The 16,292-nt window shown below is 40.2% G+C and overlaps 1 protein-coding gene across 8 annotated transcripts in view; it reads left to right on the top strand.

Annotated features, from left to right (window-relative positions):
* qkia (QKI, KH domain containing, RNA binding a) overlaps positions 1–16,292 on the top strand; it is a 67,407-nt gene that overhangs the window by 31,781 nt on the left and 19,334 nt on the right. For all 8 annotated transcript variants that reach the window (XM_029493829.1, XM_029493827.1, XM_029493823.1 and 5 more), the window contains exons 3-4: positions 4,914–5,030; positions 12,117–12,260. In XM_029493829.1, the coding sequence (XP_029349689.1) occupies positions 4,914–5,030; positions 12,117–12,260 (261 nt within the window). The remainder of the gene's footprint in view (positions 1–4,913; positions 5,031–12,116; positions 12,261–16,292) is intronic.

Raw genomic sequence — 16,292 nt, 5'->3', positions numbered from 1 at the left:
TGCCAAGGGTGTCTGCAAGAGTTCAGCCCATGTATTGTGGTTTCTTGCACACTCACGCCTATAGACACACGGTGTCACAGGCGTAGATATTCTCAAAACAAAATCCGCCTGTGGAGTAGTGATAACTGGGGCTAAACAAAGGCCCTTTAATGTCAGTGTAAGCCCTTGTCCTGCAGGGGCTTTGTGTGTATGTCTAAGTATGTGTGCGCCTGTCTTTCTTTTTATATTTGCACACAAACTATGTTTGTATATGTTCTATTTTTCCCTTGAATTTTTGTTTGTTTGAAAAATTAAAAAAAAAAGCTGATATTAAATTAGGCTGAAACAGTGGAGGGAGGAAAGGCGTATGTCCACAGAAGGTCCAAACAATCTACTGTCTAATGCTGCAAATGAGCAGGAAAATGGACAGTGCAACAAAGTGAAAATGAGACTGGTCCCAAGATCCTATGTCTGCCAAACATATAGTTTATGCATCTACCTTGTTCATCAGGTAGGTGCTGACCATGTTTGAATTTTTTGATTGAAAATGTATAGCAGTTCAGATTAATCAGACACACATCTCTTTAATTGAATTGGAAACTGTATCTGAACCTTTGACTGTTTCCATACTTTTTGTATTTTCTAACCCATGGAATGACTTGTTTCTCTCCATTACTCGCCATGGGCAACAAGGCAGTAATTGGATAAAGTACTGTTAATAATTATCACAGTTTTACCTTCTTTTTTTTTTTTTATGTGTTGATTCATAAATGTTAAAAGGTTAAATTTGTGTTTCTTTGTCAGTGGTGATTGCTTCAAGGGTTCCTGGAAGGTGCAAAGTATGGGGGGGGGGAGTCATGGTGGTTCCCAGACATTTATTTAATTTTATTTTTTAAAGACTGTAGTCTGTCATGGGTGTTTGGAGGGGTGGGGGGGGTGTTGTAGGTATGGAGGAGGGTAGATTATTTAGCAAGTGGCGGTGAAGAGAGGATAGTGTGTTCGGCAGAGAGGGCACTGTAGCAATCCTACTCTGGCTGTACTGAGTGAAGTTCCTAACAGACTCAGTGGCCATGCACCCTTCTGATAACTCAACCGCTTGGCTCCCCATTGTCTCTACATTTCAGTGGCTTAAAATAAAGGGCACCTTTTCTGATAGCTTATCAACACCCAGGAGAAGAATGTCATCCCTCGGTGTACAGCAGAAAGCTAGGGAGTAGAGAGAGACATTCACCCTGCTGGTGTTGGCTTGCTGCAAGGATTTAGTAGGTTGAGGTAGTGGCATTTCATGATGGAGATTGAGTTGAGATGCTTGGAGTGTGCCCATTTGATGTGTGTTAGCCATTTCATTTAAGTGATGTGTGAATAAAACTTATGGTGGCTGCTTGGACAGACATTGCGTCTGCCTGTGTCTTGATCATTCTTGATCTTGAAGACACATCTACCACTTGAGCACCAGCCTCTACCCAGATGCTCTTAATCCATGTGGGGTGGGGGCCATAAAACCTTTCTTTCTTTTATTAGGATCCCCATTAGGCGACATAAAGCCTCGGCTACTCTTCTGGGGTCCACACAAAACATAAAAATAAAACAACATGAAATCATGACAATAAATTGACCAAACACACAAAAAATCACTTGAATTTAGAAAAATAAGAAAAGCAAACCAACAAAAAAACAGATTATAACATCAGAATATATATGCATATACACACACACTTGTATACATATACTGTATCTAAATATACAAACATGTATTTACGCGTACACACACACACACACACATATGAATGTGCCAAATACAATTTCCATGTGTTTAACTGCTCTTAACCCGTTATAAACAACAGCCACTCAGATGCCAATCCATATCTAAAGTGGGGAAAACGGCAGATAAACTGGGTGTGTTGGTCCCTGTTGTTCCCAGAAATTCTCCCAGTCCTGGAAAAACAAAATTCACAACTTTTTTTGCTCTGCTCTTGTGTCATCATCTCTGTAACCCCCTTTCTCTTTACTTTGCTTAGCTTTCTTCTATCGGGCCCCTTCTGCCTGTCAAGAGCAATTGTCATCAGCATATTCATGTCCACAGAGAATACCTTCCACTGTCAGGGAGAGAAGTTCTTGTAACATGGTGAGGGAAGGCCAGACAGTAAAATATTTAATGTTCTTTCTGTATCATTTTGGGATTTCCAACTAGCTACTGTCTCAGATCAGTCATTCTTTTTGACATCTTAGGCTTGCTCTGTAATACATCTGTTGTATGTATTTAATATATTCATGGTCTGTAGCTCTGTTAGGATTTGGATTGATGGCAGATATTGTTGCCCTGTAAGTCATTAGTCTGGTAGGAACTGTCACACGCCCTGTCTCCAGAGGAACCTACATGTAAATATAGAAACATTTTATAGCTTTTAGTTGTAAAAATTGTGTGCCAAATGACACCTAGTATTGTCAGCAGGGAAGCTGTAGAAAAACATACTGTAATAGGTTAGTGGCTGTGTGTGTATTTGTGTCCCAAGCACCACCACAATGCCCAGAGCTTGAGGTCCACCCTTGTCTGGAGTGGTACTGTGATCCAGACAGACAGATCCTCTCCTGTGCTCCTTGAGGCTCTGTGTGTGTGTGTGTGTGTTTGTATTTCTGTCTGTCTGTGTGATTGCGCACAGCTCAGAAGCAGGCCAGCCTGCATCACTGGTGGCTGACCTCCAAGGACAGGTGCCCCTGCATCCTTCATTAACCCTCAAAAAATAGCCCCTGCACCCGTTTCCTCGATTAGTGATAACCAAACAGACAGTTGCCTTGTGACAGAGGAAACCGTGCATGAAGCTTGTGTAGCTGCATGCTGTGATCATCTACTGGGACTCCAACATCTCCTCAGCCACAGGGTGTGTCTTTCCTGCCAGAGAACGACAGGCTACCAATGCAGGCAAGCCTAGTGACAGGGACAAAGAAAACAACAGCCCGGAGTTTCTGACTGTCCTTACTAGTGTTACTTAATGTTATGTTAAATACAGCAACATCGCTTTAAATTTGTAATCCCTCTGTAATTAAATGTGACTTCTCTGATGGCCTTTTGAATTTTGCAAAGGCATTGGTGCGGTAGAGTGCGTAAGCAGATGTGACTGTGTTTTAAGATTTAATGCAGGCGTGTCATAGCTCATTGTAACAGCTCAAGAGACGAACAGTTGTGCTTCTCATTGTCAAGAAAAGCTTTCCACCATTCCATTTGAATATTTCAGGTTAGGAAATTTTGTGGAGTGGAAATGTCTTATTTTAACAGTGTCAGAGACGTCTTACCCATCATGGTCTCCAGTAATTAATGTGTGTAGTGTTTAAATGTTGCTGGTTTGTTTATCACTTAGAGTGTCACTGTGCTCCCAAGCTCCTCTCCTTTCCGTCTGTTTTTATTTTCGTTGAAAATTGCGTTGGATTATTTCAACACATTTTCCCTTTATCCCATTGGAAGCCAGTTTCAAGTGGAGAGGATTATGTCTGTAAATACGGTTCCTTTTGGTACATAGCTCCCTAGCCACTTACCAGTGAAAGGGGGCCTTGATAAGAAAATTGTGTCAAGCAAAGTACCTCACGTCACAACTCACCTGAACATTCTTCTTTCCATTTTCCTTTTGTTTCCATCTCCACCAACCAAACATCATTCCAGGAAGCTGTTTTTTATTATCTTTTCAGGAATCTTTTGATATCAATTTGGGATGAAAAAGAATGAGCATGCCAATGCCAGGATAGAATGTGCTTATATATGTGCTAATATCAAGTCAGACAGAAAAAAGCAAATGCTTGTGCACTTATATGTATCATTTGAACACTTCCTTAATTCCTTAATGTTTAATAAACTCCAGTTCCAAGTGACGCTGTGGTGAGAAGAAGAAAAGAAAATATTGTATATTCAGTTACATCAGCTGAATCATACCTAAGAAGTGTGCAGTGCTTTTTAAGAAAATTTGCCTTTACAGTCAACAAGTGGGCAACACTCGCTCATAAAGTACACATCATAGGCTGAATTGTAAGCAAATTTTTGACGATGGCTCAATTTTTTTTTTTTAGTCTTACATATGCTTTAAAACCTTGCTTGTGAATATTTTTTATAATAAACTTAATCTCAAAGTTATGTGTGGACTGTAGACTGTCAGTAGATGCTTCCACTATATAGAACAACAAATTCACTCAAAGTCAAATAATCATGAGACAACAGCTTTAAATTGTTATACTACAAGCTGCCATTGGCTAGTAGAATAACCCATTCTTCTATTTGGTTACAGGGAAATATCTCTTCCACAGACAAGCTGAGATCAGAGACCAATCTTTTTTAGCCTGTCCAATCGTTGGGTTTTCTACAGGATAGCCAGAGTCAGATGTGTCACAAGAGTCCCATAAACTGTGGCATCGACCAGCTTAGAGTGCCATTATTCACATCACAGTTAACAGGAATGTCATGACTCATGGGCACCCTTGTAGCCAGCTATTCTCCACATTACTGTTCTTTATTTTTGCACATTATAAATAAAGTAGGAAATTTTCACATCAACTTAAACAGTTGCATCAACTAATCCCTTCATACACATAACAATTAGTATTGACCTACATCTTCACAAAGACGGGCATAAAGCCGTGTGCTAATGTTGTACACATAGTGTGATATGTGAAGTTGTATCAGTGGATGTGTGATAGCCAGCAGAGCTGACACAATGCTCTTTGGAAGCTCACACAAAGAAGAATTTCTATGCATGTGTGTATGTCTCTGTGGGTATATGTTTGTCAAGAAAATGCAGTCTCTGATCCAGTTCCAGATGGAAATGGACCATTTGAATTCAGCCTTTGTAGTGATTGGAGATTGTAATTGCTTATTAAGCCATTTTCCACTGCGGTTTGATTCTGCTTTTAGCGAAAGACTAACTGGTTTATTTCTCTCTCTATGTATGCAGTATAACTTTGTGGGGAGAATTCTTGGTCCTCGGGGACTCACAGCCAAACAGTTGGAAGCAGAGACAGGATGCAAAATCATGGTGCGAGGCAAGAGCTCCATGAGAGACAAGAAGAAGGTAAGTTCACCAGCATGGCGAGGTGCCCAGTGTTAATGTGCTCTATCCCCTGTTAACAATATTACCCAGTAGATTCCACTCACACAGATAAAAAGGGCTACATTCATTCTGCCAAACCGGTACAAATTAAAACTCACCTCTTTCTCTCACCACAAGGCTCTGTGAAATATTACACAATAAAGTGAAGCTTGGTGGAACTGCTGTCACGCAATAACACCCCACTAGCTCAGTAGAAACATGAGGCAGGCGCACGTTGACTTGATGCCTGGTGGCTGCATTCTGACATTTGATAGTTCTGTTTGCACAAAGCTGTGCAGTGGAAAGTACAGAAGTCAGTAGTAAGCAGACAGCCAAAGCCAGGGAGTGACTCTATTCCTGGACCTGCTGAGACATTAAAGTCTAATGTTGTGTCAACATATCCCATGACCCAAAGGGTGAACTTGAGCAAAACCTATATGGGTTATTGTACGTGGAAAATGTGTATTTGCACAAATTTCTGCGCAATTGTTTTAGCCTGAGCCAGACATAGGGTTTGAAAATTCAGCCTGACGATTGTGCTGAAAAATAATGTTGATGTCTTTCAAACCATTTTTGGTTTTGGTGGTATCTCATCTCAGTCAGGTGAGCCTCGCAGTAGTTTGTGTTTTAAGCCTACAAAGTTGACTCATGGGATATTTCAGTGAATTACAATTGTGATTAAACCATATAATTGAATGTTGAAAATCTGAACTTTGAATGCTAGCAACTTTTATGTTTTCCCAAGGCATTTTAAAGTGTCAGATCAGATTTGTTAGTGTGTTAGCTTCAGCCATGCTATTACAGCTGCTTTTGGCTGTTTTTCGATTTATTTTTTCCTCAGTGAGTGACACCATTTGCTGGTGAATTTTCTCCTTTTGTCTGCACTCTCCAGTTGCTCAAACTTGTGATATACTGGTGATATACTAAGGTGCATTATTTTTCACATCAAACCTTTAAGTGCATTTCATCCATCTTAGCATGGGAATCACAGTCCACAGTGCATCATAACTGAAACAGAGTTCATACACACAGATGCACAGAGATTTTCAGCTGAGTCATAAGGAGCTCCAGTTTGCTGCAGGGCTAACATTTTCTTCCTTCTTGTTTTTTTATGTTTCCTCCATTTGTATTTTAATGTCTATCTCTTCTCATTTTCCTTGAAGTGTGATCACTATCAAAGAACAAGATGATGACATTCTGCCTTGGTTCTTTCTTTGGAATTTGATCCCGAAGTAGTTAAATAGGAGTAAACACGCTGAGGCATGTACAAACACATACATGCACACTTTGGAGTTTCTTAGCTGATTACATAAATGTATGATTATCTTCATAACCTCTTACTACCTTAAAACTTAATAAGTTTTGCACAGTGACGGGAGCTGGGAAAGGCACCACACAATTAGTACGCCAACATAGGCCCAATATAGTTAAACAATTATACAAAAACACAAATGAACAGCTTATTAAAGGTATGAATTTGATGAGAACATTTCTAAGCAGCCAAACAGTTATTTGTACACATCTATCTGATAAAATTCTGGTTCTTTTAATTGCCTCCCATTAAAATGACATTTTCTGTCTCCAATACCTTATGGCCCTCCAGTGTGTGGTTTAGGTATTTACAGTAACATTGGGTTAAGCAGGCAAAAAGATAAGGGAAAAAAACACTGAATTGTTGGCCAGTTTATGCATCCTTTGCTGTCTACAATGTTAGTAAATCACAATAATGACTATCGGGTCATACACCCCAGAAGATTTTGGATGGCCCGGGTGTGTCATAACATTGGCTCAGTGGCAGACCAAGCCATAGCCTCCAGTCACAGCATCCTCAACCTCAGTATTTTCAGCTTGATGCCCTGTGGCAGCAGAGGAAGCCACAGCAGCAGCTTAGCCAGTGTGTTTATTCAGGATCCATTAGCGGCAGCGTTTTTATGCTCTCAATAATTCAGCTGGTTGCTCCCTCCTGAGCTGCACTGCCTGACGGGGAGTCGGCTCACTAGAGCTGCGCGGTGGGGGGTGGGGGGGCAGGCATAGAGTAAAATAAAGAACAATGGCAGGAGAAGAAAAGCAGATCGAGTAGAAAATAAGGATGAAAGAAACACGTGAAGAGAAAATTGTGGTACTTTACACTTTGATCATACATGGCAAAGTGTAATCCTTATAATTAAGAATACCCTGATCACTTTTTTCCCCATACTGAATCCCTTTTAAAACATTTAACATTTTCCTCAATAATACAGCCCACACTGCAAACTACCCCACACTTTTCTTGAATTACAGATTATTTTTGATTGTCAGCCATAATATTTTGTGTGCTGCTGTCATTTCATTCTGCCTGAAAGTACAGTTTAGAATGACTGCCACAGAATCTAAATGAAACTTTACTTTATTGCACTCAGTCATACAAAGTATTTTTTTCATAGACATCTTATTCTAGATTTATTGGTTATAATCAAACTTAAACTGATTTATACAACTGCTGAATCTGCTTGTAAGGTGATTCAATATTGCAATTTTTTGAAAAATAAAAAAAAGATAAAACAATGGTATTTAGTTGCAATAAGCATCATATGACTCTAGTAGTGCTGTCACAGGAACTGTATGGTATGCTCAAATCCCAGGGTATATGAATTTAAGAATCTTGAATTTTTTAACAATTTCCTGGTAGGATATACTATCTTTTTATCTGAGAATATGGACAGAACCCATTAGTAGTTCATGTACATATTTTATTAATTCACATAGCAGTCATGATCACAGCATAAAAATTGCAAAATCACTAAACCTGCATATGCATCTGTGTTGGTGGGACTTCATGTTTAACTCAAATCAAAGGAGACAGGAGAGACTAACAAAGTATACTAACCCATCTCCAGACTGCATGTCATATTCTGATCAAACAGCTCTGAAGGTAATGTGTCTGTTAGAGTGACTGTAAAAGTGATGAGCTAGTGCAAGCAACCAGCTGTGACTTCTCTCTTGGAGACTTTTTTTTGATATATTTGTTGAGACAGGATGGATCAGACAGTAATTCCGCAGAGCATTTGCTTTTTGCGGTGTGTATAACACCACTAAACTCATTCCTCTTCCTGTTTCTTGTGCTTGAGTTTTTTCTGTTGTTTTGTTAAATCTTGTTCAGTTTTCAGATGCTGCCCAAAGGGACAACGCTTGCAAATAATGTCCCTTTGTAATGATTATGGCCTAAACAGTTGGAAAGAATAACTCCTTCTGGAGCTGTATTCCACTTAAACTTTCATCAAATGTGGCAGTTTCAGTCTCCTTGGTTTTCACTTTTTGTATACCACTTAATGCAAAACAACAGCAGGAACAATTGCAATTAAATTAGAGGTGCATTATATCGACCACTGCATAGACAGAGTAGAGATTCCCCTCACTTTTGCAAAAACAATTCCCTAATTGTATTTGGTTGTCACACAGTGTGAAATTACAAATATCACCATAGACAGCTGTTTTAGTTTGAGCCACACTAAATTTCCTTTCTGCCTTGCACTTGCACTTGCACAGAGAAATGCTCTATATCAAATAAATTAGTTTTTTGCTGATTGGCCAAACACATAATGACTAAAACTGTGATATCAGCACAGCTACTAGTAAAACACAGCAAAAGCCTTCAGCTAAATTCAACTTTTGCCAGTCGATGCACAGTGCCATAGGACGTCTCCCAAATTTCATTGCAGAATAACTAATATGGGACATTGGCAGTCAATATTTTGAACTTGATTGGCTTGTTGGCACTGCAGAAAGCCTGCTTGTTTTATTTGCTTAAGCTGACATTTCCTTTTCTCATCTTAAAAAAAAAAAAACAAAACACTTGACACAGCACAACTAAAAACATGTTTTGTCTTTATTAGGAATTTAGAGGGTGCTATTATGTTGATGAGAAAAACAGAACAACGTCAAGGTATCACTTTTGCTCCCAAGATTTTATTGGCTAGAAATCACTTGAGAGGGTAATAGAAAAACAAATGGTTCAGGGCATTCAGCACAGCAAATAGCAAGAAGTGCAGCAACCACTGCAGTAAGGTTTATTGGTGCTATAATTAATTAAATTACTTCTGTTGAGATAAGCTGTAATATGGTTCCTTTTAGCGGATCTATTCAGGATGGCCTACTGTTGTTAAATTAATCTAACCCAATGCAATCAACAGCATTTACAAAATCATCAAGCCTTATTGCATCATTGTTTATTTAAATTCTTAATAACCTTTTCCTCAGTGCAGGTGTTCATAAATGGAAAGTCAGCTCAGATTACCTTTTTTTTGTTTGTTTGTTTGTTGTTTTTTTTTTTTTGTGTTTAGTTCATGTTTAACATCTTATTTCACATTTCTTTATCAACACAAAGCTGTCTACCTCTACACAGTGCTCGTCCTCTCTTGTCCTTTGATGCCGAGCTGCTCCCTACTGCACCTGTTATGTCTGCTGGCATTTAGCCTCAGTTGCATTGACCCTGGTTGGAACATCCGATTAAAGGAAAAGGGGCTATTCAGAGACGGAGAGTTGAAGCAGTGTAAATAGTCTAATTTATGACTGTTAAAGTGCCGCGTGGCCACGACAAAATTGTGGTGCCACATAATTGAAAATCCTAATGAAGCAGCAGCGTGGTATATTAAGTAAAACTGGCCTTCATCCACAGTACCAAGGATTGAAAGCTCCATGTCTGTAAATGTGCACCCCTTGTGTCCTTGCCATGAATCCCTTTCAGCTTCCGGGATGTGCCTGACCCTGCAGTATAACTTTCCTCAGGCAAAGCACAGGTAATAACAGACTCAAAAACATTGTAATATGATCATGTAGATGGCCAGATTTTACTGCGTTACACTAATGTAAATACATCCTAAAAAGTGGTATTGAGAGTCAGGAGAAAAAAAGACTGTATTTATGTCTGTCACCTCTTTGTATGTGGTATCCATGTTGAAGATAAAGCTTATTGGGCTCAATCCTAGGGGTGTGAAAACCAGCAGGCAAACAGGTGTTGTAGAGGTGCTGAAAGTCAGGCAGTGTAACCAACACAATCTTATCCCTCCCAACCTATTCTTAGATGTCATCTCTAGACGCAGTGTCTGTGCTATTTATTCAGCAATATACGTTGCCAAAACCGATTACCCTGCTATCCAGCTATTGCCAGGACATTTGGTGTCGGCAAGCATGGACTTTTTCTTCAAAGGCCTTCCCCGTATTGCTTTTAGAATTTGCCTCACCTCCTGTCTCTTTTGTCACCCTCCCACTCTGTCTCCCCCTCTCACTTTCTCTCAGAGGGCATGCACTGACCTTGTTCACAGGCAGTCATGGTGTGTTGGTGTGTGTTTGAGTGCGTGTGCTTTTCCCAAATCTTTTGGACTACAATCTAACCAAATCTACCATGTGTTATTATACAGTGCCCTGCATGTACAGGCAGCCCTCATGGCCTGTCTCACTGTGTCCCCTGTAGGAAATGCTGAGTCACCTTACAATCCTTGTGTCCCCTAATAGGCCATAAGCAAACAGCCATGGTGAAATAATGGCCTGACAGCTAAAACTAGGCCCTCCACCTGTGTGGAAAAGGGGAAAACGAGGGTGGAATATTGAACTTTCTTCTTCTGTGTGTGTGTGTGTTGTAAAAGAGCAGTGCCATGGCAACAGCTCTCTGTGGAGTAGAAAGCAGGTGGGTGGTACTCAGCTCAAACTGTAAGCTGTGTGTGTTTGTGTGTGTGTGCATGCTCTCTCTCACTTTGTGGTGCTCGTTGAGTGTACTGAAATCATGTCAGGTGGACCCCCTGTAGAGCGCTGCAATGCATTGTTTGTAATTAGAAACCTTCACAGTAGCTCAGTACTCAGAAATGAGCAGTGATCTGAAGTTGAGTTGGTTTGTATGGATGGGGGTAAACGGTAATGTATTCATTGGCAGTCTGCACAAAACTGAAACAACAGCGGGAGGGCAGAACCCTGGGGTGCGTTTGACTTTTTGAAACTTTGACCTCCTTCGGAAAAGGAAATCAAAATTGCTGTATTTTGGGGAAAAAAATCACAGTTGCATTAATTTTAATAGTCCTCTTTTTGTTTTCATAAAGTCTGCCAAATATTAACATTGTTGTGCTATAATCTGGTTTCGATGTTTTAATGAGGTGTCACACATCAGAGAATCTGAGGTTGTGCTTTTTTCAGACAGCCTACACCTCAACTCACCTCAGGGGGAAAGCAGTCTGCTTCAAAACCACTGCCTTTCAGCATTGTACAGTGACATGTGATACCACCTCAAATGGTTTTTAGAGTGTTCTCAGTGTGTTCCTGCTGCATATACTGTCAGTGGGGCAACCAGAAGTCAACAAAAGGAGCCTTCCTACATGGAATAATAAGCGGGGGGAAAAAAACAACAAAATCTACAAATGTGAATCTATTCCACCTTTGTCTCTACATATCCAATTTTACCTTTTAAGCATTTTGCACCATTTCCCAAATTCAGCCTCCCAAGTTCAAATGTTGGAACAGCTTCCTATGTAAGTGGGTTGAAAAACTATTAAGCAGTGATGTTTGGTTTTCAATACAACCCATTTTACCGATGATGTAGCGGGAGTGCAACAATTTGGCACTCTGAGTGCTTTGGTGCTGCTTTTTCAGGAAGAAAAAAACTCCCTCTGTGAGCCATTGTTACTTAAGAGTATTGTCCGCACAAACATTCAGAGACAGAGGCACACACGTACCTTTTTTACATGCAAGTTTGTGGCACTTTGAACAATACTCACATTCCTAACAGTTAAGCTGATTTCATTTAAAAATCCCCAACCTTCTCTCTCTGATGTCTCCCTCCATCCATCTTTTACAGATGTTAATTGCTGCAGGGCTAGCTGTCGTCTTTGTCTTTGTGAAGCAAGGGATCTATTAAAGATCCAAAGTTAAAGCTAAATAGCTGACTAAAGGGCGAGTTCTGTCATTCTGCCTCTCTTTACAAGGCCCTGTTCACCTCTGTGTATGCCTGGCTCTCACCTGTATTTCCTATGATGTGGAAATGTGTGAATGCACCCACACTGCTACATTCAGTCATCAACTCTTCAACTTTCTTTCCCTGTGCAGGAGGAGCAGAATAGAGGGAAGCCAAACTGGGAACACCTAAATGAAGACCTTCATGTCCTGATCACAGTGGAAGACACACAGGCCAGAGCTGAGATCAAGATGAGGAGAGCAGTGGAGGAGGTCAAGAAGCTCCTCGTACCTGCTGTAAGTACCAAATGTGCACAAGTTTATAGATGGGCATCATTGAACTCCACAAGTGCCATTATTGGAGTGTGCAAGTTTGTGGACATAAAGGACGGGATTTAACTTTGAGATGGGTGAAATAAATATTCTTTATGGCCAGAGAAATATCCCAGCTATTCTAGTCTGAACAACAGGATAATGGGTCTGCGTATGGCACTGCACCTCTATCACACTGTTAGGATCCTGTTTACGTCCATATATAGACCAGGAGAACAGGTTGGCTTTACCCCCAGCAGAGTGGAAAAACACAGCTAGCTGCACACACCTCCTGTGACTGCCACATTTCATCTCCGCACCCCTCCTGCCCAACTTCCTCATACACTGGTGATATCTGCTGGTAGTGTTTTTGGCGTGTGATGTTTATTCTCCCTGTTAACTGTAGTGACCAGGTGGGCAGGGCAGCTGAAGGCCCAGATTTGCCATCAGGTGGCAATTCACAGGGATTTCTAATTTGTGAAAATGAGATCAACCAATGCCAGGCATGCAAGGTTAAACAAGGAATGTTATGTCATTTGAATGGTAATATTGTTAAGCTGCTTTCTTTCATGCACTTAAAACTCTAAATGCATAATTATGCTTACATATGTGCTTTAAAGTAAAGAAGAAGTGGCTGTATCACAGCACAATTCATCAGCCTGTAACTTTTCAGCCTGATAAATTTAGCAGAATATAATGTTTTTTAGAACCATTGGGCAAGTGAAAATCCAAAGACCCATTGAATTATTTCAAAAATAGTGATTACAGGATAGCAGGAAATTGTAGAATCTGACTGATTAACAACTGTTACATGGCCTCATATAGAGCATGCCTGAAAAAGATAATCTATCTGATCACATGAAATGCAAGGATGTCTTTATTATCACTATATTTACAGTCATGCGCCGTTCGTTTTTCACCTTAACTGTACATTTGGATCTAACAAGATGTACCATGATGTTGAGATGCTGCTACTGTCAAGTATGAGAGTTCTGTCCTAAGTGGGGCCTTGGTCCATCCTGACAATGTGGAAAGCACTTCAATTCATATCCTCTTATTTAAGAATTACTTGTCTCTATTCAGCCTCCCTGCCTGACTTCCTTAGGCACTTGTTTTGTTTCTGACTGCAGGAATATTTCAGATCTCCACAGCCTGTATGTACACAGTGGATGTCAACACACTTATGCATGGACACATGCCCACAAATGTGTGTGCTTAGACAAAGTTGAGGCTGAAGCCGTTTCTGGAAGCAACAATGTTCTAAAGAGTGATGTAGAATGAGTCACTGTTAACACACATGTGTATACACATACATAACAAAACTCCTTCTGGCATCCATTTAAGTCAATGACAGCTCTCAGCAGCTAACACTCATCTGAATAGAGAACCACAAAAATAGCTTCCCCACTCTTCTAGAAATCTCTGTGCATTTCACAGCCTTAGAAGTGCATTAAAGATAGTCTGGTGATTCAGGCCCTGAACCATTTAGTGGGTTAAGCAAAAGCTCTCCTCTTTTATTTCTCAAGCACAGGAAAGCAGCTTCTGGGTCTGTGCAGGCACTAATGAAATATTGCTCATAAAAAGTTTCACTCTACCCTTAATTCAAATAAGAGTTTTATAGAACTAATTAATGACCCATTCCAGTCCACCAGAGGCCATTTTTCCTTCAAGCAAGGCATCTTTGCTCAATTAAATGAAATGAACAGATCCCTACATTAGACACATTATGTGTTGTGTGTTTTTTTTTTTTTTTTTTTTTGGGGTCTATCAAATTCACAGATAGATTCTTGCTCCTTGAGGAATAAAAACCTATCAATTTATGTCTGTTTTAATATAACAACATCAACAGCACAGTTATGTCACACACTTTCTCTCTCTATCTCTCACACACACACACGCTTATTAATTTATTCCTGCAATATTTGCTTTTACAAGACACAGCATATCTCATGTTGTTCAGGAAAAAAGTATTTTACCATTGTGGCCTGCCACTTTCAGAGGACATGATGAATTTGAATATCAAGAGCCCTGTCTCTCAATGTAAGGTTGGTGCTCATGAATCCCTCAGGAGCCTATACATTTCTTTATGCCATTATATGCACGTGCATGCAGACGTCGTGAGTGGGTGGGCAGTATGACTCGGTGACGGTAATGCCCTTTATCATGCTTAACTTAATTGGATTAAAGTATGGACGCGCTGGGTACACAGTGTTCTAATGAAGGGCATCTTCTCCACATTTGGCACCATAAAATCGCCTTCATTAAATCGCACAGGAAACACAATGAGGTCACACTTTTTATTCCCTTTCAAGGAATAGGCTTGTCATTGAGGAGGACCCAGCTCCAGAAGTGAAACAAAGAGGAGGATAAGCAAAATGTTGTTTTATCTGCAAAGTTGCTGCTAAATTGATTTTAAGCTTTATAATGATAGTTTTGGCTTTAAATAATCTCATAATTGACTCATTTTGGATTAGAAGCCAGGATGTTCAGCATGGAAAAACCTATACTTAACCAGTTTAGCAGAACTCAGTCCTGCATCAGGACTGAGTTTATGTTAGAAAAGAATTGGATCATATTCTCGAGCAGCAATTTTTTATTTGGTCCATGTATGAATCCTTTATCAGCATTTCAGAGGTTGACCATTAGGAGAGTAAATAGATTATTTGTTGCACATCATCTCAGACTACTCCTAACTGACTTTTGACATGGTTGACAGTTTAAAGAAGGTACAGATGGGAAGTGGTCACACTTGTTCCTCCTTGCCCTGGGTGCCACTTTTTTGCACCCTAGTCCTGTGAACTTTTCAACTATCAATGAACTGGGAGCAGAGGAACATCGGCAAGATGAGAGACAGTGGGAGGAAGAGAGAAGAAGATGGGTGGGAGAGCTTGATTGATCTACTCTTTCAAGTGTGGATTTACTCCACTGATCCTGCCCTAGTACACATACATATTCACACACTAGCACGCACACACATAGATGTGCTTTCCACATGCTACACATACTGACTAGAATGCTCCGCTTATCCCTTGAGTCCTTGGTTAAGGCCCTCAAACAAAGCTGGCATCACAACCCCACTGCACTTTCCATAACCTCCACTCAGTTACTTGTAGAGCTGTAGGCCCACATCCGGGCTGGTCCATTCCACTTCCATCTCCGAGCCAGAAAAGGCTGGACAGCAAGAATCACTCACCTGTTGGTGCCTATTGTATTATGATTGACGGCAAACCCTGGCAAACTATGAAAGAGGCAGAAAACCAGACTTGTTAATATGCCATGATTTTGTGGAATGATGTAGTTACCTTGAATAAAGAATCAATTCAGATGACATTTCTAAACAGTCCTGTTGAAACTCAAATCCATCAGAACAACCTGCGTAGGTTATTTATGGCCTTCTTGGGAGTTATAATCACTTTGAATAGAGCAAGAAGTATCAGTAGCAAGCAAACCTGTTTGCTTCCATTCCATTCCAAGCAAACCTGTTTGCTTGCTTGCAAACCTGCTTTATGGCAGATAAGGTGTGATGTCGCATCTGACACCAAGATGCTGGTAGCAGGTCTTGTAACTTGCAAGCTTGGTTCTCTATTGAGTGGGCTTGTTTGTCCAGCACATCCCACATGTGTCCCACCCACCAACATGTGCCATTTTAACAAGATAATCAATGTTATTTACTTTGCCTGTCAGTGTTGCTGATATAGCAAATGAAGAATTTCACTCAAAAATGCACTGTAAAAATCGCAAGCAAGGATGGATCCAAAAATGTAATTGTTGCCATGCTACCCTGGAAACAAATACCTGGTTCAGCACCTTGAGCTTTTTGAGTGATCAAATGTTTGGTCAATGTTTGTGATAAGCCAGCTCTTTGTAGGGTTTTTACCCAGGAAATCTTCTGGTCTTCTGGATTCTGATCTTTTGTGAGTTCTTTTTCCAATATTTCAAGTTAATTTGTTTAACCTACAGGAACAAGAAAATAATGATATAAGGCAAATCATTTTATCATAAGAAAATAGAGAGGAG

The sequence above is a fragment of the Echeneis naucrates genome, chromosome 22 (assembly GCF_900963305.1).
Source record: "Echeneis naucrates chromosome 22, fEcheNa1.1, whole genome shotgun sequence".
Classification (NCBI taxonomy): Eukaryota; Metazoa; Chordata; class Actinopteri; order Carangiformes; family Echeneidae; genus Echeneis; species Echeneis naucrates.
Note: the sequence above shows the minus strand (reverse complement) of the source record. Positions and strands in the feature narration are given on the sequence as shown.